The sequence below is a fragment of the Gavia stellata genome, chromosome 2 (genome assembly GCF_030936135.1).
Source record: "Gavia stellata isolate bGavSte3 chromosome 2, bGavSte3.hap2, whole genome shotgun sequence".
Taxonomy (NCBI): Eukaryota; Metazoa; Chordata; class Aves; order Gaviiformes; family Gaviidae; genus Gavia; species Gavia stellata.
In genome coordinates this window covers 77738464-77765962 of record NC_082595.1, presented here as the reverse complement: position 1 = coordinate 77765962, position 27499 = coordinate 77738464, and the positions used below count along the sequence as shown (strand labels likewise).

The 27499-nt window shown below is 41.2% G+C and overlaps 1 protein-coding gene across 4 annotated transcripts in view; it reads right to left on the bottom strand.

Annotated features, from left to right (window-relative positions):
• FILIP1 (filamin A interacting protein 1) overlaps positions 1–27499 on the bottom strand; it is a 109732-nt gene that overhangs the window by 31690 nt on the left and 50543 nt on the right. For 3 of the 4 annotated variants that reach the window (XM_059835765.1, XM_059835762.1, XM_059835763.1), the window contains 2 exons: positions 15939–16112; positions 13658–13836 (listed from right to left, as the gene is read on the bottom strand). In XM_059835765.1, the coding sequence (XP_059691748.1) occupies positions 13658–13836; positions 15939–16112 (353 nt within the window). Of the gene's footprint in view, positions 1–13657; positions 13837–15938; positions 16113–18430; positions 18464–27499 lie in introns of those variants that run through there. The other variant, XM_059835766.1, reaches the window with a different exon arrangement.

Here is a 27499-nt window from a genome sequence, read left to right as displayed (position 1 = left end):
CATATGTGGTTATTTCTCAAGAGTACCTTCACTTTTAAGTCACATCAAAGGCTGGGAAAATCTAACTTGCTCCCCAGAATTTCATGATTCTTTTTGTTTATGCTTTTATTGGGATGAAGTAGTCCAAGAAACGCATTCCTGAGTAAAGCAGCACTTGCAACATTGTGAGACCAGATAAGAAAAACACCAAGAAATAAAAGCAGGGGAGGGAATAGATAGGAATCCCAAATTCCAACTCACCTCTGAAAGTCAGAAATTGTACTGTGCATCTGGCACAGTTGTCTGCTATAGAGAAGAGTAACTGGGAAGCAAAAGATGGAATTGGTTTAACTATTTAATGATGTGTTAATAGACTACACATTTCTTCGATATGTTGCTCTCTTTAAAAATTCACTAAACTCTGCACAGCAATGGATTCCTCTTGTGGATCTTAGAGACTTGTAACAAATGATTGCCTGATTATAAAATTCTCTGTAAACAGAGCTTTGCAACCCTTCCAGCAGACCACCCTGTTCTCTGTTAGCTCTTTATCTTCAGTGCAGAAACATTTCTAGTGAAGGCAGTGCTTGCAACTCTCTCCAAGTTCTCTAACATGTTACAAAAAGCCCAAATATTTCTGTATGTGCAACATAAAACTTTTCCTGAATTTGTGTTTACTTACATACATGAAAAAGTACACTGTGTTGCTTGCCAGACTTAATTTTTTTGTTCATAAAACCTTCAAAGCATCTTCCATCATTATTTTGGGGTTTAGTTTCCTTCTTTTGGTAAGTCAAACTCATGTGGTAAGTCAGACCTGTCCTCCACTTTCTACTTAGCCAGTTGCCTACTCTGAGCGTAACAGATATTAATGAGTTCAGTGGCATGTTGATAGAACATGAAAACTTTGAATATTGAGGGAGGAAAGAGGCTGATTTTAATTTGCTGCTGAAGATACAGTAAATAAGGTGATCCCTTGGGCCTTTTGGGCACAAATAAAGAATGAGGATAAATATAATAAATTCTTGAAACATGACTTTGTAGGAAAAGCATGAGAAAAAGACTTCAAGTTGGACTCTGTGCTGTTATATCTCAGGCAATACATTTTATATGGCATACGTCATGCACACTAAAAAACTTCATTTGGTGAGCTGCACTGACAACTGGCTTTGTTCACCTTTGTTCTTATTTAAAACAGGTTGTACCATGCAGCTGTTAAAGAAACTGTGCACACACACACACATTCACACACTGGCTTTTTTATTACTCCCCAGATCACTCTAAATAAGTCATGCAGCCTAGATTTAAAATTCTTTTTCTCTTTGCAGCATGAAAATTGCCTTACGTTAGGATCTGTTGCCTTTTATGGAAGCATGATTCAAAAGTTTAACAAAAGCTTTTCTGGCTTTGTTTTCTTTTTCCACCTTTTTTTTTTTCTTTCTTCTGGTTTGCTGCTTTCTTAACGCTTGTGTGTATCCTTTTGATATCTGGGAAATCTCAGTATCTCCAATAGTGGTGGGGCTCCCTGAAGTAAAGGTGATTACAGCTGAAGTAGGACCCGTCAACACAGCTAATTATACCAGGTCAAAGATACCGTTTTATGGTATGTTTTGATCATTATTTTGTGAATAAGCACCAATAGTGTCACAGAAGCAGGCTGTGGCCCTTTGACCAAAGCATCTCTGGAGTCAGGGGCAGAGGCGTCCAGGACGTCAGCGAAGTGCCACATGGCCGGACGGTTCCTTGCTGCCCCGTGTGGACCTGCCATTTTTAGCGTTGGCTGCTTCACCTATCCGTGCTTTATCAGAACACCCCACTAATGCCGCCTTTACCTGCTCCGGTCTCCACCCTTGTTTTTCTAAATTACTCACTTTTGATGTGCTAGGTGTTCATGTGGAAAAATGACGTGGAGGAGTGAGCTTGAGGCTTTGAGAGCAGGGAGGGCTGTGCCTTTTTTCAGCTTACCGTGAGAGACTTAGTCTTTCAGTAGTGTCTTGGCCTCTTTTGCTCAAGCTGGGTCTGGGACATTAATTAACCCTGACCGATTTTCACCTGCTTGTTGCTTTTGTTCTGTTGTTGCCCCTTCTGCTGCCTCCCCCTCAGCTGATTTCTCCGAGTGCGGGTTTATAGAACAGAAATACTGCATTTAGAAATAAGGGTCACATTTTTAAGCATGACAGTAAATAACTCATAGAAAACAGTGGTGAATATTCCCCTACTGGAAACTGAAAATCAAGGCAGAACTACTTTTTTCCCTAAGTGCACGTTCTGGGAAGTCCCAGTGCCTGTGCTATACTGCATCAAGCAACATCATCAATATAATGCCTTCTGCTTCAATTTTGCTGTATTTTTATTTCTACATTGTCTTCTGCTTGCAGCTCGGTCTCTCTTCCACCTCCATCCCTTCATCATCTTTCTTCCCTCTGGTCATCCACCTGGAAGCCTCTACAGCACTCTACTTTTGCCAACAGCTAGTTCCCCTCACTACTCCCTCTGTTCTCATTAATCTCTTAATTCAGATCCACTTCCCATATTCTTTGTCTTGTGGCTGCTATCCCCCACCCTAAACCTGCCTTTTTGCTATTCCTCGTCCTTTACTTTCCAGTTCCATTGGCTCAGTTCTTGCCCCATTGGTCTAACTCCTGCTGACCTTTTCTGGACTTCCTTATAATAATCTATTTGGTAGAGTGAATAAAACAAGTGGGCAGGAAAAAACAAGAGAAAACAGGCACCAAAAAATTGCTGCTTTGTTTTAGCATCAAGGAACCCAAGTGATGGTGTCTGGAGTCACCATGACAGGGTCTCAAACGTGGGAGAAGTGTTAAAAAAAAAAGAGTGAAGAGCTTTAAAATCTGGTTTTGGGAAGTAGCATCATTCCTATAATTGCATGCACTGGGCTAGTCAAGCATGGAAGAGCTCACACAGCTGTACAACAGCAATGCAGCTTGAGAGCAAGAGTCTGCTCAAGTGGAGTCAATATAAAAACTCCGTCTCCCTCAATACAGGGTCTCAGATTTTCTTGGAAAGGCAGGCTATTTGTGCACTGTTTTATATTGTATTTGACCACCTCAGTCACAGCTTGACATAAGGATAAAACAATACACACCTATAAAAGTGGAGAAAAGTAAATAATCTCATGAAGATTCCTTCTTGATTTTTAAACATGACTTCCTGTGAGCACCATATTCAGTGACTTAGTAAATAATGAATCCTCAATAAAATTTTCAAATGCTCTAAAAGAGCAGTCAGCACCTGCTTTTATAAACTAAAGCGAGACTGATAGATTTTAACAACATCAGGACTGAGTAATCCTGGCTGTCATACCACATCCTAATATGCCATGTCCCAACTGTCAGTCTGCAAGGCTATGAAGGCATTTCTGTTAACGTTCATGCCAGGACCCTCAGCTCTTGCCCTGAATGCAAAGGAGCACACACCTGCCCACCACATTCATCTCACAACCCCACCTTTGCTAGTGCTTTTTGCCCCTGTGTTCTGGAAGTGCAGGGTAAATGGACACTCCCTCCCCACCCCAAAAAACCCCCCAAAAAACCAAAAACCAAAACCCACCACAACCCTGAAAAAAACCCAAACCCAAAACCAAAAAACCCCCTACACCTACACAAAGCTTTTCTACTACCACATAGCTAATTACTACAGCTCATGCAATTCTTAGGTTTGCTGCTTGCATTTGAAGATGTATCTATTGAGAGGCAATTATGGAAGAGACTGTCCCCACTGTACACCCCACAGCACTCACCCAGGGGCTAGACTCTCCCAAGATTTGAGCCTGCTATTTTAACCTCCTACTTGTAGTTGCTTAGAGCAGGATCCAAAAAAGACTCACACAGATTTCTGGAATGCAATTCATGAAGAATTTTAAGAGGGAAAAATAAAAAAAAACCAGAAAAGAACACACATATAAATATGAATATTCATAGGCACCTGATTTTTGGGCAGATCTGTATTTTGGTCACCTAGACTTGCTGTTGAACATCCATGGATGTCCCATCATCTTGTCTGAGCTGAACATCAGTCTCCACCCGAGGTTATTTGGGACTCATAAAATACATGTCTTCACACACAGAACAGCAAGAGGCTTGTTCTGAGGACCAGGGAGACACGGGCCACCACACAAGGACGGGAGCCATAGGTGCTTCCATTAGAAGGAAGACTTGCAAGGGGCCTGCCTCTTGCACCTGCAACTGTGAGCTGCATTACTTGCCCAGGGAGTGGCATACCTGTTTTTATTTCTCTCCTCACTCTCAAATAATTCGTTTGCACTACCCCTTTCCAAGATTATGTCCTGACCACCAGCCTGTTGAGCATTTGGACAGCGAAAGGAAAGGATGGGGAAAACTCATGTACCCAGATGGAGAGCAAGCAAGGAGAAACCAGGCCAGTTTCATACAGTAAGTGTGAATTAGAGGGTGCTTTTCTTGCCTCTGCTTGCCTTAAAATTTCTTTCTAACATGTCTGTGTTGCCCTCTGAATAACTGCAGGGCTTATGCATCCTGGCCCTGTTCTTTTCTAATCAGGTATTACTCATTTGTCAGCTGTTGACTTCCACTGACCATCCTCACTTACAAATCACTATTATTTTTTTAAATGTTATAGTGACGTAAGTGCAAATGATCCTCACATACAAAAAGAGGCAAAATCAGTTTGGAAAAGCTTACAGCCTCCTTGGCAGAATCAATAGGCAATACTGACCAAGAATAATTCAAAATACAAAGGTGTAATATGGCTGTAGAAATTATGTAAAAGTCATGTAGTAATAAATTATTAATATCATAAACAGAAAATGCATATAGAAGTTATATAAAAATATAATCATAAAGGAAATAAAAATTTTTGATAAGTTATTTTGCTGGAGAGCAAACTCTTATCCAGGAACTGTAACTCCACTCAAGAAACTGCTGTATGTAATACATTTATATATGCATATATATACTTCTACAGGTAGATACACACACACACACACACAATTTTAATATTTTCAGAGTTCCTACCCTGATTCTTATTAATCCCATTAATCAAGAATAGCTTTACTGACTTCAAAGGAATTGCACCAGTGCTAGCTTTGTGCTCATAAAATCCAGCCTCAAGTTGGAGTTTTTACGGATCAGTTATTTCCTAAGACCCGAAGAAGCTGGATGTACAGAGCTCAGTGTGCTGATGATGGGCACAAAGCAATAGTGCCTGCCACCCAAAGCAAGTTGGACCAACAGCACATGGTCTGTCAGGTAAGGACATGAGCCAGTCAAACCAGGACACGCTCTTCACCATTGCAGGATTAGCAGTGCCCACAAAGCGTGAGCTGTGCAACAACTGCAAGTGGCAATGCTCTGTCCTCTGCACCACCCACCTGCCTTTCACCAGTGTGGACACTGTTTTGCCCCTGCTGTTTTTGGAAACCAGGGTTGTATCCCAGCCAGTGATTTGCAAAATGAAAAAATGTTGAAAGCTGTGCATCATTTTAAAACAGGTTAAGTCATCTAGGAAAAGACTGATATTTAAATCATGAAAGAGAATACGTCTATCCCTTTCCAGTTCCTCTGAAAATAAACATTTTAAACGGAACTGTACAGGAACTTTCATCCTGTGATATATATACTTGTCACCAAGAGATACTTTTTCACCTATGACATAATCGCAATCATCAGAAAAGCATTGCTGTCACTCTGCTATAATTTAGCCTAATTTTCTGCTTATTTCTTTATCTTTTCTCATTAGGGCATTACATATTCAGCTATATTGCTATTAATCATTCCCTAACATAAGCAACTGGATAACAGAGCTGTGTGAGTAATTGATTTTTCAGTTCCAGAGCTGAACCAAAAATTCAATAAGTAATTATCAAAGACAAAAAAAAAGGCTTTATTTTTCTCTCTCATTCAAGTGAAAAAAAAGTTTCATGTGGATTTCAGTGAAACATTTGTTCATCTTGAATAAGTAATTTCATTTCCATCTTTGCCATTTTAAGAAAAGCAACACAGAGAGAGGACCGTATCTTGGCACCATTCACCAAGCCAACAAATGAAAAATCCTTGCTTTTTGGGAGGAGAGACCTGGCTCAGTGAATTCCTGTGTCTGGGGGAATTTGAATGCCCAGGCACTAATCTACAAGAAGATTTTCACCCCTTTGGTGAAAAGAACTCAAAAAGTATAGAAGTGACTTGTAAAAATGGAACAATTTTACCCTGGAAGAGTGGGAACAGACACGCCAAGAGACCCAGTGACATGACCAGCAAGACCTCCTCAGAGAGGTGGGTTCAGATCCCATCATGTTGACAGGAGGATTGAAAGTCTCCCACAGAACAGGTGAATGGCATAATCACAGGGTTATTTGATGGGGTTTTTTCCTAGCTGGCCTTGTGAATTAAGCCACCAGATTTCCTTTGATGACATTTATAATAATTATGTTACACCCAAAATGGCATTTTTTTAATGAGTTTTTAAAAAATTAGTCCGAACGCTAACTATGGCAACACAATACTATAATCACAGGGGCTTTAGAAATATGCACTGAATTATACATTTTGCATTCTGCATTTCTTCTCCTTCACATTTGCACAAGCTTTGGCAAATTTCACAAGAACATTTGGTTTGGATTTTTGCACCCCCTGGGTTTCTTCTTCTACCTTAAAATTTTTCCACATATAAGCCTTAAAAAGAAATGAAAACTGAAATGATGCAAATATAAAACTCGTTCTTGGTATTCTCCACTGCTGGTGGAGATACTGCAGGAATGAGAAGGGATGCACAACTTAGCACCCTTTTGGGGAAAGAAGATAGAAAAAGCATTACATCTGTTTAAGGTTAGGAAAGCTTTTATGTAGGCTTACTGAGTCAGCATAAAACCCCAAATCAGATGACATCTTGAGGTTCTTCACACAACTTAGTGGAAATTATTTGACCATGTAGAACTGGTCTTGAATATTTGTAGGGCATTAATTGTAAGTCAGTTGTATACTTCGCTAATCAGTCTGTACATCTCTGCAAAGGTAAACTTCCATTTAGACATAAAGTGAATATCCAACATGTTCAATCTTGAGTGCCTATTAGCATATATTTATACTTGTAAATAACTGGCATCTATGTACATTTTTTAGAAATTCAGTGAAACCTGGCACTTCCACTGAAACCTGTTTCTAATCTTTCTGAATGAGGAAGCAATTTTCCCAACATGGCCCTGATTCAGTTCTTGTTTTCTTTGAATAAAAAAATGGCAACATAAAAAGATGGCCTCAGTTGAGCTGTGAACTGATATTTATTTCAGTAGTATAATAACTCGGAATCATGCCAAAGCCCCCTTAAATGTTAAAATTGTTACCTATTGCACCCTGGACAGAGTTTGGGTTCATGAGTAGATTTTGAATGAAGTCATTTTTCCCCCCCATCTGACCCTGGGATTGATGATTTTAGCAAGCAAAATTGCTAGGAATAATGAACTACATATAGTTTTGTATAATAATTCTCTCTCAAGGGCTGTGAAGCTGATGCCTACTTAGAAATAATTTTGTAAGAATAGCTGAAACAACACATGATGCCATTTTATGTAATCCCAGAAGTGACTGAAAGACTGGACAGTTTTGAGGACTATCCAAGTGTGAAGAGATGGATTTGGATTAATCCCAGCTCATGGCAAGCCTCACGTTGTGTAAGGCTCGCAATACTTTCATAGTGTTTCTCCATGGTCCAATGTGGCTGTTTGTTCTCCCATTTTTAAATTACCTTCGGAGCCATTTTGTTGGAACTTGGGACCAGATTCATTAGTTAAAATATAAACTTTGAGCAGTTGCTGCCTTGCAGTCAGCTAGAAGCTTCAAAACAGGACCTGCAAAATGGATGACCTTCAGATTTACTTAACTGTGCAGAAATGGTATTTGTCATTGCCAGGTTTTTTCATTTATTTCTTTTAATAGACTACCACAGAATTTGTGATCTGTGATCCTGCGAATATATTACATTGACAGAAAAAAGCCAGCACTTCCAAACCATACAGATAGCATGTCAGCCTAAAAGAGAAGAATAAAAACTGTACTGTTGCCCTTGTCTTCTACATTATAAGATTAAAAGTTTAGAGATGCAATTACTGAAAAGTAGACAGAGAGTGACTCAGTGCTCTACTATGGCCAATAATGTGCGGTAAGATGAGTAACTACTGTAGGCAATGGTGAATTCCCACAGTCCCATCAGGCTGGCTTTTCCTTTTTTTTGGGTCACAATTTGGAAACCAGGACACAGAAACAAAAGTCAGAGTACAAATAGGACTAAGAACTCTTGGAGCAAAAAAAATGGCAAAAATCTTTCTGTAAAGTAACTTAATTTCCAGACTTTAAAGGAACCACCAACAGATTACACAATTACAGGCCACAGTCTGTGCTATATGTTTGCACCATACACCTCACCCTAATACCTCTGTATGGGGCTACTCTAAGCACAGAATTGGCCTTAAAGTGGAAAATCACAGCGATTTATGAGCCCTGAACACTTCATACTTTTGGCTTGATTGTTCCCTAAACAAGTAATTGACTTATGGATACTCTGCCCCGCTGTCTTCCTGCCAGCTTCTTTATTTTACAGTCTCCATAAAAATCAAGAGAAAATGCAAACTGGAAAGGTAACTCACACAAAACGTCCAAGCTATGTCACACTCCAGCCTTTACACTTGCTTGGGTCCATGAAATAAAGGGAAACAAAAATACAAGCACTTCCCAGTGAAAGGCTTGGTGCTGCCGTCTCGTGGGAAAAGGGAGAACAGGAGCTTTGGTAATAAAAGCAGAAATGAAAAAAAGGAAAAAAAAAGAAAAAAAAAAGATTGTTAAAACCTGCTAACATCAACACTCCCGTTTTTGTTTCAAGACGGCTATGTGCTTTATTGCTCGCAGATCAGTTTCCTTTGCAGGTGATGCGGGCCCAGAATTACATCACCAGCAGAGCAGCCAAGAGCATCTCAGTGCCAGGATGACCGAAGCCGAGAGGAATGTATTATCACAGACCGCCGAGGGACTTGCCAGTGCATTCCTTGCTGGGGGTGCTGCAATGGGGGAGGCAGAGAGGAGACAATTTTGCGCAAAGACTGAAAGGAAACTTTGTGGAGGAAAGATCTGGGGTCATAGTCCTGCTGTCTCCTCTAAGCAGATCTAATTATGGCCACGTACTTCAAAAAGACAGTTTAACTAAAACCAGATTTAGCAGGGCACTGCTTAGGAAGTACAGACTGAATCCTCGGCCTTGCCTTTGAGGAAAACACAAAATGCTTCAGTGCACTGGGAACAGTGTCGCTGTGGCTGTAAAGAATAATTTGACGCTGCAGCAAGGAAAGCAAGAGCCAATTTAAGATCCTCATCATTTCAATGAAGCCTTACAATAAAATGTGACTGCACATAACATCGATGCTTTTATACGGACAATACTTACATTAGATACTGGGTGTGTATTTACTGACGCGTTGTGTGGTGGGGTAAAGGAGTTTCAGCAGTCTCAGGGATCGTGCTGGAAATGATCAAATTACTCACAAAGCAGTTGCACAGATCTCCCTTAACAAGCTCCAACAAAGCCTTTCTGCCACATCGCACCCTATATTCGACAAACCATGTCCCCTGCATATGAAAGAAGCTCCCTCCTCCCCCCATTTTTGAAGGCTTTCAGGCTATTTTTGCCATCCGTCCTGCAGGACTAGCTCAGTGGTCCTCATCACAAGCCTGTTTCTGAACCATTAAAATCAATGGGTGCTTTCCAGTGCTTTTAATAGCAGCAAAATGTGCTGTCAACAAACTGGATTAAAAGAAGTGTACAAGACAAATTGTTCAGAGATTAGCACCTCTAAAAATGTCAGGATTTTAAACCTCCTCTCTTAGGTCGATCAAGAGGTCGAAGCAGTGCTGAGGTTACACAGAGCTCTCCCCCTTTGCACCAGAAGAAAAAGCCCTGCTGATCAAATAAAAAAGTTTATATTCGATCCTAAAGGTTTTTTTTTTTCTTTCCTTTTTCCCCTCCTACAGTTCCCTATACAGGCGGGACGGCTGAGACTAGGCAGAGAGAAGAATAACCAAGTACCACTTCATGTTAAGCCTGCTTTACGCAAGAGCTTTTTGGGGTAGAGGAGTGCCAATAGCTGGTTTAGCTGGACCCAGGTCAGCCGGTGGCCAAGCTTACACCACCAGTTCACTCCCCAAAGTGCAGCTGAAGACCGGGAAGGTGCCTATGCTGGGAGGAGCAACTTTATCATTGCAGCTCTTGATGCGTGGTCTCCTGCTCTTCAGGTGTCCAGTGCAAGTGTTGTTAGTGCAGCTCCAGTCAGACCCCTCATTCTCCACCTGCCAGAGCAGAGACTCCTTACTCCACCGTCTGCCACCAAAGGTCTCTGAACTCTTCTCCTTATTCGTCAGCCTCCTCAGGAGGAAGATGGCTGCTTTTGCACTCACAGGGACAGGAGATGCTCAAGGACAACTTGATGGTACGGGAACAGTGGCTGAGGTGGGCAAGCATGGTAAAGGGGAATTTCGGTCGAATGGTAAAAATACAAAATACTGTCCCTAACTTTCAAAACATTCCCATCATTAATTATGATTATAGCATACTATAGAGAAATTTGCAAAACACTTCAGCCACAATGTCTGTAGAAGTACCTTCCACTAAAAGTACTAGACTTCCTTCATGTCCATCCAGCACTCTTTTCCTGTAACATGCCAACCTTTTCCACAACCTTTCTACAGCTTAGTTGCACTTGGTGTTGCAGAGCCAACATCAACAGTCAGGCCCTCCAGCTTTCTCCATTTACCCCTCCTAGCTGTCTACATTTTGAATATCCCTGTGTACAATTTTTTCTTTTTTATAGCTTTCATGCATAATTATTCTTGACAAATCATGTTTTCCTGTTACTTCCTTCCTATGCAAGGCTGACCTAATAATTAGTCCCTCATAGGGACTGTTTGCTTTCATATCATGTTGTGGATGGATTAGAGATAACGTATGAAAGTGTATGTAAAAAAATATTCCAAAGTAAATAAATTAAGAGAGTGCTAGAAATACATTAGAACCGAGGCATATTTCTGCTTTTAAAGAATTGCCCTTTTTACCTTCTTCAAACTTTCCCAGGACAGCAAAAGCAGATGTGGCCTCTAAAAGCTGGTGTGGACAACAATGGTTAGGAAAGATTGGTAAAATACTGTGAGGAAGGAAATTATTTAAAATACTTAGATCCAGGACAGAAATTATTACTGCTCTCATTGTACCGGACTGCTGTGAGACGGCCGTCCCACAGGACTGTTCTTCCTCCGGCTCACCCTGTCTCATTAACATTATAACTCTGAGTGCAACAGAGTGGCTGACGGGCAAAGTTCACCTCTGTGTCCCTTTTCTTTTTCATGGAGACTACAAGTCTGTTCAGCTCTTAATAAAATAACCCTCAGGCCTCAAAGCACCACAGTAAAACAAATTACATATATAGTGGTACTTATAAAACAGGAATGCCTAGGCGGGACCCTGAGAAATGCCTTTGGGCAGGTCAGTCCTCTGTCCCAATATGCAGATTAAGTGAGTATGGGAGTTTTTTGTATGTTTTAACCGATTGCAACTTAATCTTTCCACTACAAACGCTTTCTTTTTGACAAAAATCTATCGCTGATTGCCACTGTGGTCATTCCATCACCCTCTCTTTCACCTTGAATATAGCCCTCAAATGATACTACTTCCAGTTTTTAATACCTAGAAAGATGTGGGTACAGCCTCATGTGCACGCAGCAAACAAAGATGAGGATTTGAGATCATTTAAGACTATACACTAGTGAGTGGTTTCCAACCCATCCTGATTTTGTTAATCTGCTCTGCAAGTGATCTGGGAAGAGGACGCTGAAGAGGGAGGGACGTGCATGCTTGGGTTTCTATGTTTAGCTACACGGCATGTTCTCTCTGCTTGGTCGCTACTAAACTTGAAACGAATTTTCTCATTAGTGCCTTAGACAAACAAAGTGGATTAAATAGCAAACATCAGGTTTCTGGTGTCACTCAACATAAATCAAAAGGGCTTCAGCACTGCAGTTCTTCCCCTGCAGCCACCGGTATAGAGGCACTGGTGACTAAAGTCAGCAGATTTAGTTGCTCTTAAAGATCTGCTTTCAGTAGAAGTTCAAACTCAAATTCTCCTTTTTCTATTCTGTTTTTCCAAAAATTGTACAATGTAGAAAAACTTAAGTTTAAAAGACACAAAAGAGCAGGAAGGGTATGAGAAAATGCCCACAGAGATGAGACTTGATATCTCAGCAGTAGTGATGTGAGACAGAAAGCTTTTTAATCAATTCATTGATGGAAATCAGTTCACAACAGGTTAGCCTTAGGCTATTTAGTGGCCTTCATGAGTTGAGCTGGAATAATAAGAAGGCAACAATTGTTGAATTGAAGTGAATAGAAAATGTAAAGACAAATGTAAATGGTATTTTAATACCACTTTTACTTTTGTAGCATTTTAGTTGCATGCATGTCCACACATAGATGGATATTTAGCACTGAGAAAAAATGGCATCTGTGAGAATCAGATGTGAGATCGCTCCTTACTTGAAAATGCAACAAATTTTTTATTTTCTGCTAAGAGAATCAAATTGCTAAGATGCATTTTTGTCCTCTAAAGTTTGCCAATCAACCCAGGAAAACAGAGAGAGAGAAAAACAGCAGCTATTAAACCAGGAAATATGGTCACTTTAGCTCATGTGCCACCTACTCAAAGCTGGCACTGAACTCAGCACAGGAAATAATAACACAAAACAATTTAGCTCCTGGCTTTTTGTAAATGTCTGCCACCAGACTGTGGTTTCCTCAAAAGCATTTCTTTTTTGAACTTGCCTTAAGTATTTTTCTCAGAGCTTTTTTTAAAAAAAAACTTTGTGGATTGGTTTCAAGCAGTTTAGGATGAGCATGAAAATTTCGTAATGAAAAACTGAGGCTGTTACCCAGTGCTCATTCTTCACCTAAGGTAGGTGCTCTTTCTTTTCTTAGAGACTCAGAGAACAAATTAGTCCCACAAGGAGGACAAACACTTGAAGAAAAAAACCTGGAGCGTATGAGCCTGTGAGATAAACACTGCAGACAGCCCGTTGCAGGCTGGGCACATTTTATAAAACATGAAAATATTTTCTTCCAGGGGAACGTAGATCTTGCCTGAGGCACGCATCTTCAAAAATATGAAAAAATATGTAAATGATTTGTGACTATGCAAGCCTAAATGCAAAGGGCATGGCAAAGTCCCTACCACTTGTGTGCCAGTATCCTAATGTGTGTTGGGGTTTTCCTTACCTTGTCCTCCTGCTATGACAAACAGTGGCCTGTCCCTCACAAAATTCGGTGCTTAGCTGAGCAAGCCAGCCCCAAACCTAGCCAACATGAATAACATCTGATCAAAAGCTACCAGGAGGTGAACCCAAAACGGGCATGAGTAATTCAAAACAAATTCTTTTCTTAATTCAAGTGCACACTACGGGAACATTCAATGGTATTCCTCCAACTCTAGACTTGCACAGTAATGTACTTACTAATAACGTGAGTGGACCAACATTTACAAATGGTTTACACATGAGTTTAGTGTCATTTAAACACAGAAAATACCAGACCATGTCACTGCTGAACCACCAAGCATTGGGACATTGGGGATGCTCTTTGCATCGTCTCAGGTACTCACCTCTCCCGCTCCTGTTCCAAGAGGTTGGTAAAGTCATCGCTCTTGTTCATGTAATCTGTATGTTTATGTTTCTCATTTTCTAACTCATAAACTGTGCGGCGATGGCACTTTTCTGCCAACAGGAGCTGTTCCAGCATGCGCCGATATGTCTCTTTCTGCTTTTCTTCAAGTCTGTCCAGCTGGATTGTAGGAAAGGAGAACAGACTGTTTTAAAGGTCTCCTTGCTTACTTAATCTGATTTATTAACCAACGATGCTGTGTTTGGTAAATGTGAGTCCCATAATTTTATGTCTTGGGCTTTACATAAAGCAGCGACTAGAAATAAGAGTAACTGTCCTGTAAAAGTAATGATTTCTTTGGACAGAATGTTTGCAATAAACATTTGCGCAGTTCTCGGGTACACAAAGGACAGAACTTCGCTTAGTTTTAGGGTAACAAGTAATATTCTTGCAGTGCAGAATTTCCCCTGTGGGGAGGTGCTCTGCACACTCTCCTCATTTCGCACAGTAAAAGCTGTAGCAAATGCCAGGGCAGGCTACGTGCCCTCAGACCCTGGGAGCCTGGGTTCACACACCTATATAAGGACTAGACACCTACATGTAGAGCGTAAGCTCAAGGCTGAAATTTGAGTTATGCATCTTCAACGCACCTGTAGGACTGCTGAGATAAAAAGTCTACACTATTTAGATTCAGCATAGATTCAGTTTTACGTTACCAAATACAATTCATTATAAGCCTTGGGGTTTTCCCCTCAGCCTGTTTTTTGACAGAAATTTCTCTCTTTATTAGCGACACTTCACCTTTTTTGTCTTCTGGGTTTTTTAAATTAATTAAATATGCCAATTATTATTCAAAGAAACACTAAGGCCAGGGAGGCGTGTCTAAAAAGTTGCCAGGGCACACCAAAGCCACCACAGCTATTCATGTCGCTCCTTTCACTGTTCCTTGGGAGCAGACAACATACTCCATCCTCCTCCTCGCCAAAGCAGCCTGCAGCCCTGGAGCTGCTCTGCTTGCCTGCCCCCAGCATGGCAGAGCCTGCTTTGCACACCCCCAGCCCCTGCCTTGCAGGAATCGCATCTTCCTCAGCTCCAGCTGCACCAGGCAGTTGCTGTTTCACAGGGTGCCTCAGCAAACTGAGGGAAATAAGACAGCAGGAGGACCAAGGCGATTTGCTCTCCAGAAGTTGACGATGGCAGTCAAAGTAAAATAATCGTTGCATTTTTTAAAGGAGCCAGGTTGGATTCAGCCTTTGAGAGTAGATCTTTTGCACTTACGAAATTTTGTCACCATCCTATTTTAGCTCCAACATAAGCCCTGAGGACCTACACATGACACAAGTTTTACACTGAGGTGCCCATCAAATTATCAGCTTCTTTAGGCAAAAGCCCTGCTAAGCTCTTTTAATCTTATTCGACAGTATGTCATGCACGCTCCCAAATGCTAGTGTTTGCTTTCCTTATTTACCATCATCCCCAATATTCCAGAAAACACTTCAGCAAGAATACACAGTATAAAGATATCCTGTGGTAGATACAATTCCTGGAGAAAAATTACATGTTCTAATAGGAGGAATTATGAAGATTTGGACAGACGCTACAGTATATTATATCATACATTGTTTCATGCTCTTTCTCCGTGCCCTGGGCTGTTACGAAACTATAAACATAAGCAGTGGCTGCTTATTTTGGTGTTCACACTGATCTCAGACATTCCCAGGTCTATTCTACATTCGTTTATTGCTTAGATTTTAAAGCAAGAGATCCGGTCCTACAGGTCTCCTTTACGGGCTGAACTAACATTGCAGTCCTAGAGCTTAAGTGACATAAAATGATTATGGATTTATGATCCCATCAATATGGTTAAAGTCGACTTCTGAAGGTCTTCTTTTCCTAACGACCCACATGATAGTGCTCTAGTATGCCAAGAAAATCAAAGAGTGCTTACCAGTGCTGTAAGCAGTAGAGGTTGGAGCCTACAATTGAAAGGAATCTAAAAAACAGAAATGTAACACCCAAAGATTTTGTTCTCGCTTAACAGCACTACCCCTAAGGAGCATACAAGCTCTTTATTGTTTGTGTTCAAACCCAGTGATTTTGCTTACAATTTATTTTGTGGTTGAGTGAACAAGAATATTCAATTTTTCTTCATTTTCTTGCCATTTGTGCAATCGTTATATTATCCTCTTGCATGCTTTGCACACATGCAAAGTACGTGGAGTCTTACTTCTGGTTATGATTCCCTCTGCACAGACGTAATGATGTAAATCAAGAAGTATTACCTCTGAAATTGGTTTTTCATAGACGTCTTCCCCTATAGACTTTTCTTGGGCAAGGATGGCATCCCTGTGTAGTACTCGGAGCACGTTCTCTGGAGCTGCAGACCCATAATGAGCTTCTAAAACTTCAGGTTTGGTTTTCTCTGTCTTCAGCATGTGGATCACATCCTCCCTTGCCTGTAACATTGCAAATCAGTACCATAAGCCAACCTATTAACCAACAGGGAAAATAGATGCATTTCATACATACGGACTGCATACACAAAAATAAAATAAATTAGAAGAATGCTGGGCTGCCAATGCAAATATAAAAACTTTGGTAGATATCAGAGTAAACATGATCTGCGCAATCCAAATGTGGTTCTTGTAGGCACTAATTATTCTATTCCTGCCTGTCATTACATTTGAATGCTATGAATTTTTATCTGGGTTGCAATGATAGCCAGGAAACATCATTACTCTTCATATACTTCATCTTACTCACTGCCCATGCTGTTCCCTGACTGGGGTAAGAAGATGAGTACAACAAGCAGCACAAGTGCGCTGAATTAATATTTCTCAGACAGCCTCGAAGCAAGTATTTCCTAGTCATTCCCTACCTGTCTTTGTGACTAAATGGTCTCTTCAAGTAACTTTTAAAATAAAGTTTTCTAACTTCTGTTCGTTTAAACAAACCCCTAGAAACATTGCAGACCCTGGCTAACCGACGTAACTGGTGGCAGACCCAAAAAGGCTGGGCAAACCCTGCCGGCAGCAGAGGAGGGCCGCTGACGCTGGAGCAGGGGGTGTACCTGGGAGCAGTGGTGCTCCCGTGGCAGAGGGGAGCGCGGGTCCCAGCTCCTGCTCCCTGCCCTGGCTGGGAGCCCTCAGTTTCAGGTGGCACGAGCAGGCATCTGGGCACGATGAGACTGCTCTGCAAGGCCACCTGGCTATGAATAAGGGGCATTTTAGGGCTATGCTGTGAACAAACGCTTAATCCCGATCTCTGTTTCTAATGATACTTGCCAACATCTGTTAAGCCATCTGTAAAATGGGGGTAGGGCACTTGCTTGTCCTTCAAGGCAGGTTTATAAGGCCATGATCCAGGGAGGGGCTGTAAAAAGTGTAAGTTTTCTGTGGGCACGAAGGAGCTTCCAGATTTTCCCATCTCTCCCACAAGCCCGAAGGGATTTGGGGCCAGAAGGGTATGGGCACCAATTTTTCTCTCACCTGCCCTTCCGACACTCAACCCCTGTGAGCTTGGGAAGCAAACTAAGGGCTAAGGAAAGGTTAAGATATTTTAGGAAAAATCGCTTACAAATCCTGCCACATCCAGCAACGACTCTTTAGGATTTATGAACTGACCAATGCTTCATGCTTTTCCACAGTGTTCATAATGGCACTCCATATTATCCCTGTAGCAAATCTTAAATCTTTACCCAGTACCACAGGGGCATCGCAGCTCTACAAAACCACCTGCTTTTAAAATGAGGAAGGAAATAATTTCAGGAAATGGCAAAGACCCTTTAATCTTTTTTTTTAAGCTTATAACTTGCCAGCTAAGAAAGGTTTCTGGAAGCTGCAGGTTCGGGTCCCCTGAGAGCCAGAAGGAGCCAAGCCAGGGGAGCTGGTGGTGCTGAATGGAGGAGCTGGCACCCCAAGCAGGAAAGAATGTCCCCAAGCTCAGTTCAGAGCTTTGAAGGAAACCCCCATTCATTGCTGCATCTTTGAAAGGAAGCAGTGACACAGGTAGCTCCAGGGGACAGGGCAGGACTGTCAGCCCTGAAAACACCTCGCTGCAGCCCAAGGGGAGGGTACTCAGCCCGGGGACAGGCTGGGTGGCACCATCCCCAGGGCGCAGGCAGCTCCCTGTTCTTGGGCACCCCACGCTCTGCAGGCACTCGGGATCTGGATCGCCTTAGCACGGCAAGGTGCCTTCTGCCTTTTCTGGGCTTGGCCACTGCTCCTATCATTGTCTTTTCAAGGGTATCAGCTAATTCACCAAGTACTCTGTTTCCATGGACTTACGATAACAGTTTGTGAAAAGCAAACTAACAAACAGACACTCAGGTTGCTAGGAAGCATTGGACCAAAAAAGGGGCCTCATGCTAATAATAAACCGGGGAGAAATTTGCTTTTATTTGGTCAGCAACAAGCCCCAGCATAGGAAGATTCTGAAGTGGAGCTAGCCTAGGTCGGAGAGGGGCCCAGGTGACATCCTAACCTCCCCTCAGCCTCGGGAACTGCAAACTCCAGTTACTGTCTCTGAAACTCCTTAGGATAAAGGTAGAGGGAAGGAGCTGAAACAGCAGGCCTGTGTAACTCATTATTTCATCTTTCCTCCAAATGACTAATTTTGCACTGAAACAACTAGAAGAGAGCTCATGTGGAGATGTTTTCTTTCAATGTATAGTGAACAACTATCATTATATTAAACTGCAGGATACAGACCATTTTCAGAAAACATGTCAGAGTAATCCTGTAGAGGAACACTTGGGCTACTTCAACACACATACCTGGAAAGAGGTATAAGAGGCTCAAAGTGGGGGGTCCTAGCTAAGAAGAGGGAACCATACTGGCAAGCTGTTGCTACTGATGGACATCTACTGTAGGTGCCTCCCTTGTCTCAAAGCACAATGCTGTTCAGCATAAGTCGTAAGCTAGGAGACAAACACAAGGAAGATATTTCAAATTGGAAGTAAACTTGTATATAAATCCCAGAGAAAAGTTGTTAGCTGTTTTGGTGGAAGGAACATGGTGTTTGGCACAGGAAAGCCATCTCTCAAGTCCTTTTTTTTGTCTTGTTGGTGCTCTGATGAGAGAGAGTATTCAGGCATGAGAAGACCACATATTGCAACAGCTTATAACACAATGAAACTTACTTGCATAAGTCCAGAAGACTACAATTACTCAGAGAAGCTCTTTAATGACAAGATACAGAATTTAGAAAATACATACATTTACTTTTATTGTTTTTTCATTACTTGAATTGTCCTACAGAAAACTCCAAGCTAACTTTATATCTATACTGTTCAGATTGTGGGTTCTTGAAAATAAACAGACTTTTCTGTTAATAAAGTGCCCCCAAGTACCTGATTCTCTAAACAGTAGGAGCAATGAAGCCAGATTAATGAAGAGGCCACTTTTATGTCTTAGTAATACTCTCAAGACACGAAACACAGAAGACCAGATATGTTGAGAGTTGTTTTTCCACACTTATTTTCTCCAGGAGCAAATCCTGCTTAGAGACTCCTGTCCAAACTCATAGAACCATAGAACAGCCCAAGTTGGAAAAGACCTCAAAAGATCATCTGGTTCAGCCTTTCATGGGAAAGGAAGCCTAGATGAGATCATCTATCACCATGTCCAATCTCTTCTTGAAAACTTTCAGTGATGGGGAGTCTACCACATCCGTGAGGAGGTTGTTCCAGTGATTGATTGTTCTCATTGTAAAAAATTTCTTTTGTATGTTGAGATGAAACCTCTTCCAGTGCAACTTGTACCCATTGCCCCTTATCTTCTCCATGTGGCTTCTTGTGAAGAGAGAGCTGCCATCTCCTTTGCAGCCGCCCTTTAAGTACTGGAATACTGTGATGAGGTCCCACCAGGCCTTCTCTTCTCCAGGGAGGAAAGACATAACTCCTTCAGTCTTTCCTCAGGTTCTCCAGCCCTTTGACCATCTTCATGGCCCTCCTTTGGACCTTCTCCAGCCTGTCTGCATCTTTGTTGAATTGTGGGGACCAGAACTGGACACAGTACTCAGTTAACTCCTTTGGCTGTCCCTGCTGATAGAGGAACTGCAAAGTTGAACGGTATCTAAGCTTTGTTCTATGCTTACTGGAGCTTGCAAAATCTAAAGGCTGGTGACCTGAGATCTCAAGTATGTCCATGGATGGGCTGAAGTGCCATGGAGCACTGCTGTCCCGCACAGCTTCACCCACTTTCCTTTCCTTCCTCTCTTCCCAGTGATTAGTGCACTTAAGATGTGGGGTCTGCATTTCTACCTGGGAAATACGAATTCCCCAAGACAATGCTCCCCTCCCTTCAGGAGTGCATGCTAGCTGGCCAGCTGGAAGGCTGACGTGAGGCCACTCTTTGCAGGGTTACCCTGAAATACTCATTTTTTGGCAGGATAAAAGACAAGGGCTTTCTTTTGCTCGCTGGCTTCAGCAGAACAGGGGTCTGAGTTCCAAACCTCACTTTACTACATGCCTAGTAAAATATTTAAATGATATAGAAAGGATGTAAAGAGGTCCCTGCATAAAATTGAAACCGTTTAGGAAACAATAGCATGATTCTGCTGCTTGTAAAAGGGGACCGGCAGCCTAGCAACCAAATTCTTGGTCAATGGAAAAACTGTTACACAAGCCTGGGCGTTCGGACGTGCTTCTTCTTCGTGCCCTGCCCTGCCAATTTACTACAGCCCTCTCTCCCCATTCCCACAGTCTTTGGCCTCTCCTATGAGACTGTTAACAAAACTCAGCACCCACTGAACAGGGAATTTTTGCCACAGCCCATTTGTCACCTGGGAAATGGGACTGAGCTGATCAAACTTGTTTCACGTAAGGCATGTAGTAAATCGGAAAAAAAATTCAGTTGTATTCAAGATGGGCTTAATGGAGTCAAAGTAATCACTGTTATCTGAGAGTAAAATCCAACTCAAGATCCTTTGCCAGTACATCTCCTAAACTCTTCACCTGAATTTTGTTTGTAAGTAGCCCTCCTGCAAATTCACACTGTGGCTCTCTCAAAATCAGTTGCCAGTAGCTATTTCCATCTTAGCTCTGTGTTTGGAGCCATCTAAAATGTGTCTAACTACTTCAGAGCAATCTAAATATTTCAACAACATGATGACAATAATCTCAATTAATTGAAAGAAGTTTTGAAAATTCGGGAGCAGGAGTAGTATTTACAGGGAATACACTTATGTAATATGTGGAAGATCTGATATTACCGGCTTTTGACTATTTCTTTTCCAGTTATCACGGCACTTTGTTATGCCAGAACCAGTGAAAGCACCAAGTAATAGAGGTTTAGTGTTTATGAAGTCATGTTTTTCTTGCCAGTGATTAATGGCAAGAAATAACCATCAAACCACAGACAGGAATTTTTACTTCTACTTGTGGTGTTGTTACTTGTATTTCACACAGTTCAGGTTATTTATAGTGCAACAGCTGCTCTGTACTGCATCAGAAACTAGATAAGGTCACAGGTTCTCAATATAATGTTGTGGTCTTACCAGTGGTTGATTTCCTAAATTCCAGTAGACTTTACAAATGTTTCACCTAGAGCTAACTAACATCACAACGAAGGCATCCTTCTGAGGGAGACCAGGAGGATGTTCTCACACTGCTTTCTGCACTATCCAGGACAAGCTCATGCTGTGTCACTGCCAGGGCAGGGATAGTCTTGTCTCTGAAAATTCCCATGAGAGACCTCAGAGACTGAATACTGTGTGTTCGTTTAGTTTACTTTAATGAAGAAAGCATCTTCAGGCAGGTGTACTTGAAAAACTGTATCTGCAAAACTTTCTTAACACTAATCCAGTAATCCATGTTTAAAGTCAGTAACTTCCTTTCTTTTCTTACCTTAGGAGGATATTCAAATAATTAAAAGGAAAGTGCACTTTCTTCATTTTGTGTCATGATACTATGAATATGAATAGAGAAAGTAATAAAAATTACCCCTGCCTACTGGAATGATGCTTTTGTTAAAGGCCTGATTCCTCAAGCCATCCCTACATACTGCTACAAGGACTGGGTAGCAATTTTTCTTCCAGGTCAGATGTACTTAGTGTACAAAGCATGCTTTGAAGCTGGGAAGTTAGATGCTTTACTGCATATTGCATCGTACAAAGCGCCTTTTTGCTAAAAACTCAAGAAATATTTTTCTCTGCTATACCAGATATCTGAAGTAGCCTTGTTTATATCACTCACTCAGTGATTCTAGCCATGCAAAATGCTGGATAATGACATGTATGCATAGCTTTTCTTGCAAGGAAGACTCTATGTACAGCAAAGTTTTTTTCTTGCCTTTCATCTTAGCTTAATTTCCCAATACTTGAAACTGCGGAGTTCACTTGCATGAATTTCTTTTAACATTTCTGGACTCGGGTCTATGTACGTGATTTACTTTGGAGGTAAATAGATAACTTCAGTGATGAAAAGTGTCCATTGGTCTTTTTGTCCAAAAGTTTAGTGAAAAATATCTGGAAATGCAAGTGATCCCTCATGACTCTGGGGATATGAAACAGAATTGTCCTGTCTTCTCCACACTGTGCAGAACTTTCTGGCCTTGTATGAAGCCTTTGGAGCTATACAGTGTATTTCATTTTGTTGTGCGTTATCTTACAGTGATAACTCAGAAAGTCCTTCTCAAATCAATACTGGAGGAGAGGCACATGAGAGACCAGCTCATCCACTGCACAAACCCTCTGAAGTGGCTCCAGGAGAATTACATCAGAGATTAATTTGGCCTCTTATGTTTAAAAAGGTCCACGCTAAAGATTGCAGAGCTGGGGAGAAACAGCACAGAGCAATGTATTACTTCTTACAGCAAGATTCGAAACAGATCAAATGAGCACTAGAAGACATCTGTCTGTTATTTCCTGCCCACACAGCTTTGTTCTGCTTTATTGCCGGAGAGCTGCATGGATGATGTCACTTTTTTCTGAAGAAAACAGGCCACCAGAGCCTTTCACTGACATAATTAATTATCTGTAGTCTGGGCCACAGCCAGAAAATTCTCATGGCAAGGCCCTGAGAAGTATTAACTCCACACTGCTTGATGTTTTCAGAATTATTAGGGTCTGGGATATCCTGTCTTGTCTTTTCACACTGAAAGAGTGCTTTGCTCGATATTATCGAACCATGGGGTAGTTACTGCAGCATCTAGAATTACAGTGTCATGATCCAGTCAACACAGAGAGACCAATGTGAGGGGTCACTGTCAGTTATGTGCACGAATCTGCATGTTGGGATATGCTTTACATGCCTCAGCAATGCATCACAATGGCTAAACCTGCTGTTTTGGGTCATATAGTATCCGGTCATGTAGTTTACATCTCAGCCAACATTAACCATATTATAACATTTTTCACATGGCCTGAAGCCCAGCAGCAAGCAGAGACCACAGATTGATCCAACTAGCCAGCAGGGAGAGGAAGGAACATCTGTTAAAACACCTTTTTGGACACCTGAGCAGGAAAAATCATTAACAACAGCACACGAGTAACTGTATTTGCAGTTCAGGGCTGGTATGTGGCTGCACGATGCAGTGTGCATCCTCACAAATGAGGATTAACAAAGGACTAACAAATTAACAAAGCGACTTGAGGTCTTTTCTCTGACCAGCACTAGTCACCACAATGCTTGCAAAGGCAGAGGAGAGCTCCCTGGTTCAGGTACTCCAAATCAGACATGAAAATCCAAATGACTAAGTCCCTATTCTGTTTTATTCATGCTAAGGAAATGATCTGCAGCTTTACGTATCCCAGGTGAATGGCCAATCACAAGCTATTATAGCAGTATAGGAAGTCATTAAAATTGCAACACATTGCCCACACATTGAGGTGTTTTTATATTGCTGGAGTCATGTAGTAAGTTGCCGTGTTCCTTTTGTAACCACAACTTATTTTGTGATCAGTTGGCACCTCTTTAAGAAGAAAAAAATATGACTAAAGAAAGGGTAATAACATAAAAAGCATTTATTTTCCTCTTTCTTCTGTTATCATCTGCCCCTTAATCTTATGTTAACCAGCCTGGACCAAGACTCAAGAGATCCATGTTCTATTCATGGACCTCTTTCTCATGCCTCACACATAAAATTAACCTCACCATGCTCCGATTCCCATTCCATAAAGGACATAATACTTCCCAGGAATGCTTTGAGATTTAATTCAATAAGTATATATAAGATCTAGGTAGTAACACTATGAATACTACAAAAAATTTAGCAGTCTGACAACATTATAGTTGTTCTCCTATTCATTTCCCCCCATTCATTATAGTCTTTTATTTTCTCCATGTTTATGTACTTCTATACTATAATCCAATTTGTTGAAATCCACTGGAAACTAAAAAGTATCTTCATTAGACATGTAACTCAGGTTGTCTAAATTGCTCTTTGAAAGTGCTTTATTGACTGTATAAGGAACTGAAGCATCTGAAGTTAGGTGCTCTGACCTGAACTTCAGGGAGGCACTTGAAGCTGCTGGTATAAGTGCCCCTCTCCAAGAGGAACAAATCTGCTCAGGTATTTTTTCTGCAGTGATCTAGCTGCCTTCTGGCAGGAATGAGCACATGTGGGGTGGGCCGGAGTGAGAGACAAGCTGATGCTAGCAGAGCCATAGCCATTAGGATGATGAACTTCAGAGGAAATCCTTCTGCCTCCTCTGCAGAGACATGAGAATAACTCAGAGTGGGATACCAAAAGACATAAGTGTGTATACATGTGTAATAAACTGTATACACAACTTTCTCTTGTCCAAGCATTTTGTTGGCTTCAACAAGCTGTTTTTCAGTGCTCTGTGCTACACGGATGTGCATTCAAGTTCCTGATGACTGATGAATGGGCAAGAACAGTAAGACAGCATTACAGCAAGCACCCACCAGCATAGCCAATTATTTGAACAGAGGACTTGTCAGAGGAAACGAGGGAAGTGGCGTGAACTCTTCGAGTGAAGTAACTTAGAGAGGGTGGGCAATGAAAGGCACAGAGCAAGAGCTCCTGGCCATGCTCATGATGCCCTCACAGCCTCCTGCTGTCTCCAAAATCCCCCTGATCCTCCCCAATGTCTGTCCTTCCTCTCGCCCTCCCCAAGCCCTACTTGGACATCCTCTCCCCTCTCCATCCTCCTATTGTATTCCCAGGAACGACTCTGAAGCCCTTCAAAATGCCATTTTGCCTGAACTGCTGAGACCGCCTGAGCCAATACTGGGGAAATGGGTTTTCATTATGAAGCTGACTGCATCAATACTTCTGTTTGTGACTTGTTTAAGCTTGAAGGTGACAAATGCCTGAAAGTCACCATGCAACTGTACTTGGGTTAGTCAGTTCCACTTATTTTGCTGGCATGGAGGAATTGATGCTAATTTTTTTGCAAAGAAAAAAAATCATTTCCAGGATAAGAAAGACTTTGCTTGCAAAATCCAAACCATTCCCTTCTTAGGAAAGAACTTCCCTTCATAGTGTCTCAGCAGTACATCACTTTGTCTGCTGCATGTGCACAGCCCTCAGAAATAAGTCACTGAGCTCATTTTATTTTGGACATCATGCAAAATTCTACACAGAAGCCAGCAATTTCGTAAAGATGTGGCAAGATGCAGGATGTTCAGTAGGGCCAGCAGTTTTCTATGTGAAAAAGTTACAGTTCTCTCATTTTAGTCAACCAATAGGTGGAGCCTTTAACCCTAGAAACAAGAGACTTTCTCAGATAGCCATGTTCTCACAATTATTATATAAAGACCTATATTTGCTTTTATTAAAGCTCATTTTGGATGGATAATAATCTGTTTTGCTCTCAAGAGCTTATCTGATCCTCAGTTGGAGAACAGGAGACACAAACTTAATAAATACACAACTGGGGCAGCAAAGTTAATAAAAGCAGACTCAGCCAGCCAGAACTGCAATGTTAAATTAACAACTGGTGACTCAGAGTACTGGACAGCATTATGACAGATAAGACATATGCTCATTGCAAGCTCTCCCAAGAATCCCAGATATTTTAAAGCCAGAAAGTTCATGCATGTAGCATTTATTGCAAAAGGGTTGGCCATGTCCTCTCCCACAGAGTGAGCCTTCTCTCAAGAAAATGAGAAAAGATAAAAACTTTCTCATTACTGTTGCACTGTGTATACAATTTCTATTGAGTAAATGAAAAAAAAAGGAGTCAAATGACATCAGTTGATTAAAATTATTTTTAAAAGATTGCAAAGGAAGATCAGTTAAAGACACTGATCCCAATGGGAACAAGACCAAAACTTGAAAGTTGATCGGGGCAGTCTTTACTGTTCTGTTTTGGACCGAAGATCAAGAATTTTTGAAAAAACCCCAAGCTGCTCATACTCTTCCCTCCACTCTAGACAAGATGTTCAATGGATCAGAGACACCTGCCAATTATTCCTCTCTTCTGACCCTCCAAGCCTAAATAACAGGATAGATGTAACTCTGTTAAGTGCAGCCTAGGCATTAACAGAGAAGAATATTAAAATGTCTTTGTGAAAGAGGTTTTCAGCCTGCAGCTGTCCAGTGACAGTGACATTTTATTGAGGATAATTACTTTGAAAAACATATAATTTGAAAGCAATTTTATTACTAAAGAGATGGCTATCATCACTATGGTTGATAGTACCTCTGCCCTTAATTTCAGAGGGAGCAGGAAATTGTCTGAATAGCACAATTTAACTATATTTCAGTATACTGTCTTATCTTTTTTTTTTTTTCTCTCCTAAAACAGCAGGGTTCTATTTTAAAATTCATGATTCTGGGACTTGCTAGACAAGCCCTGCTTACCTCCAATGGTATCTCCTGCACTTTGCACAGCAATGATTGCAAGCTACAGAAAAAACATATTATTCTGGACAAAATTCATCTCTGGTTATAAATTATTCGATGAAAATAGAAGACAGCATTTGTGGTCTGAAGTCTATCCTAACTTAATTTTTTTGTCCTGCAAAAGTCTGCTTCACCAGGAAAACACAAACAAACAAACAAACAAGGGGTCAGACAGAGGGTAGAGAATTTTTTAACTCATTGTACTGATATTCTTATGCCAGATATTTTCAGGGATTTTTTTTAGGCTCTCATTTTGCTACAGTGTGGATACCATCTTTCTCGTCATTATCTTGCCTTTTCTATGTCCCCTTTCCATGTCTCTAGCTTGGCTCCATTTATCACTGTTGTATTCCCCCTTTCCTTACACTCTTTTTCTTCTGTTGCCCAACCTCTTTCCTCTCATTCCATTCTCCTTAAGTCACCTCTCCCTCCTCATATTAACCCTATCTTCTCTTTTTCCCTGTAGCTCTCTACATGCTAAAGTTTCTCTCTCAGGAATTTGAATTTCATCTGTATGATATGCTCAGAAAATCCTAAACTATTTCAATCCAATTAGGAAGACTTCACAGTTATAAACACTTATGCAAAGCTACTCTACATGCACTTTTCTCTGGCTTTACTTAGTCTTTCTCTCTGGCTCCTCTTCAGCTTTTCAAACTGTGAGATATTGCTAATGACCGTTTGAAAACTCCTCTTCACTGTTATGTACTCTTTCCTCCAGTGCTGAGGCATCTTGTCCCAACTTTCTCTTCTGACTTTACTATTACCTAAAAAAAACCACTTTTGGTTTCCACCCATCTATCTATCCCATATTCCTTGCTTGAGCTTTCAGGCAGCTCAATATTTATATAACATTAATGCAAGAGTATCAAGAAAGGCACTGAAGAAAAAATATTGGAGTTTGTACAGTGTTTTTAACTAAGCAATACCTAGGTGGCTATCACAATGTTGTTTCAATATCTCAGGAAAGTCAAGTGTGAAACAAAAGCAGTTCAAGGCATTACATGAAAGTTTACACATTGCAGCAAGAG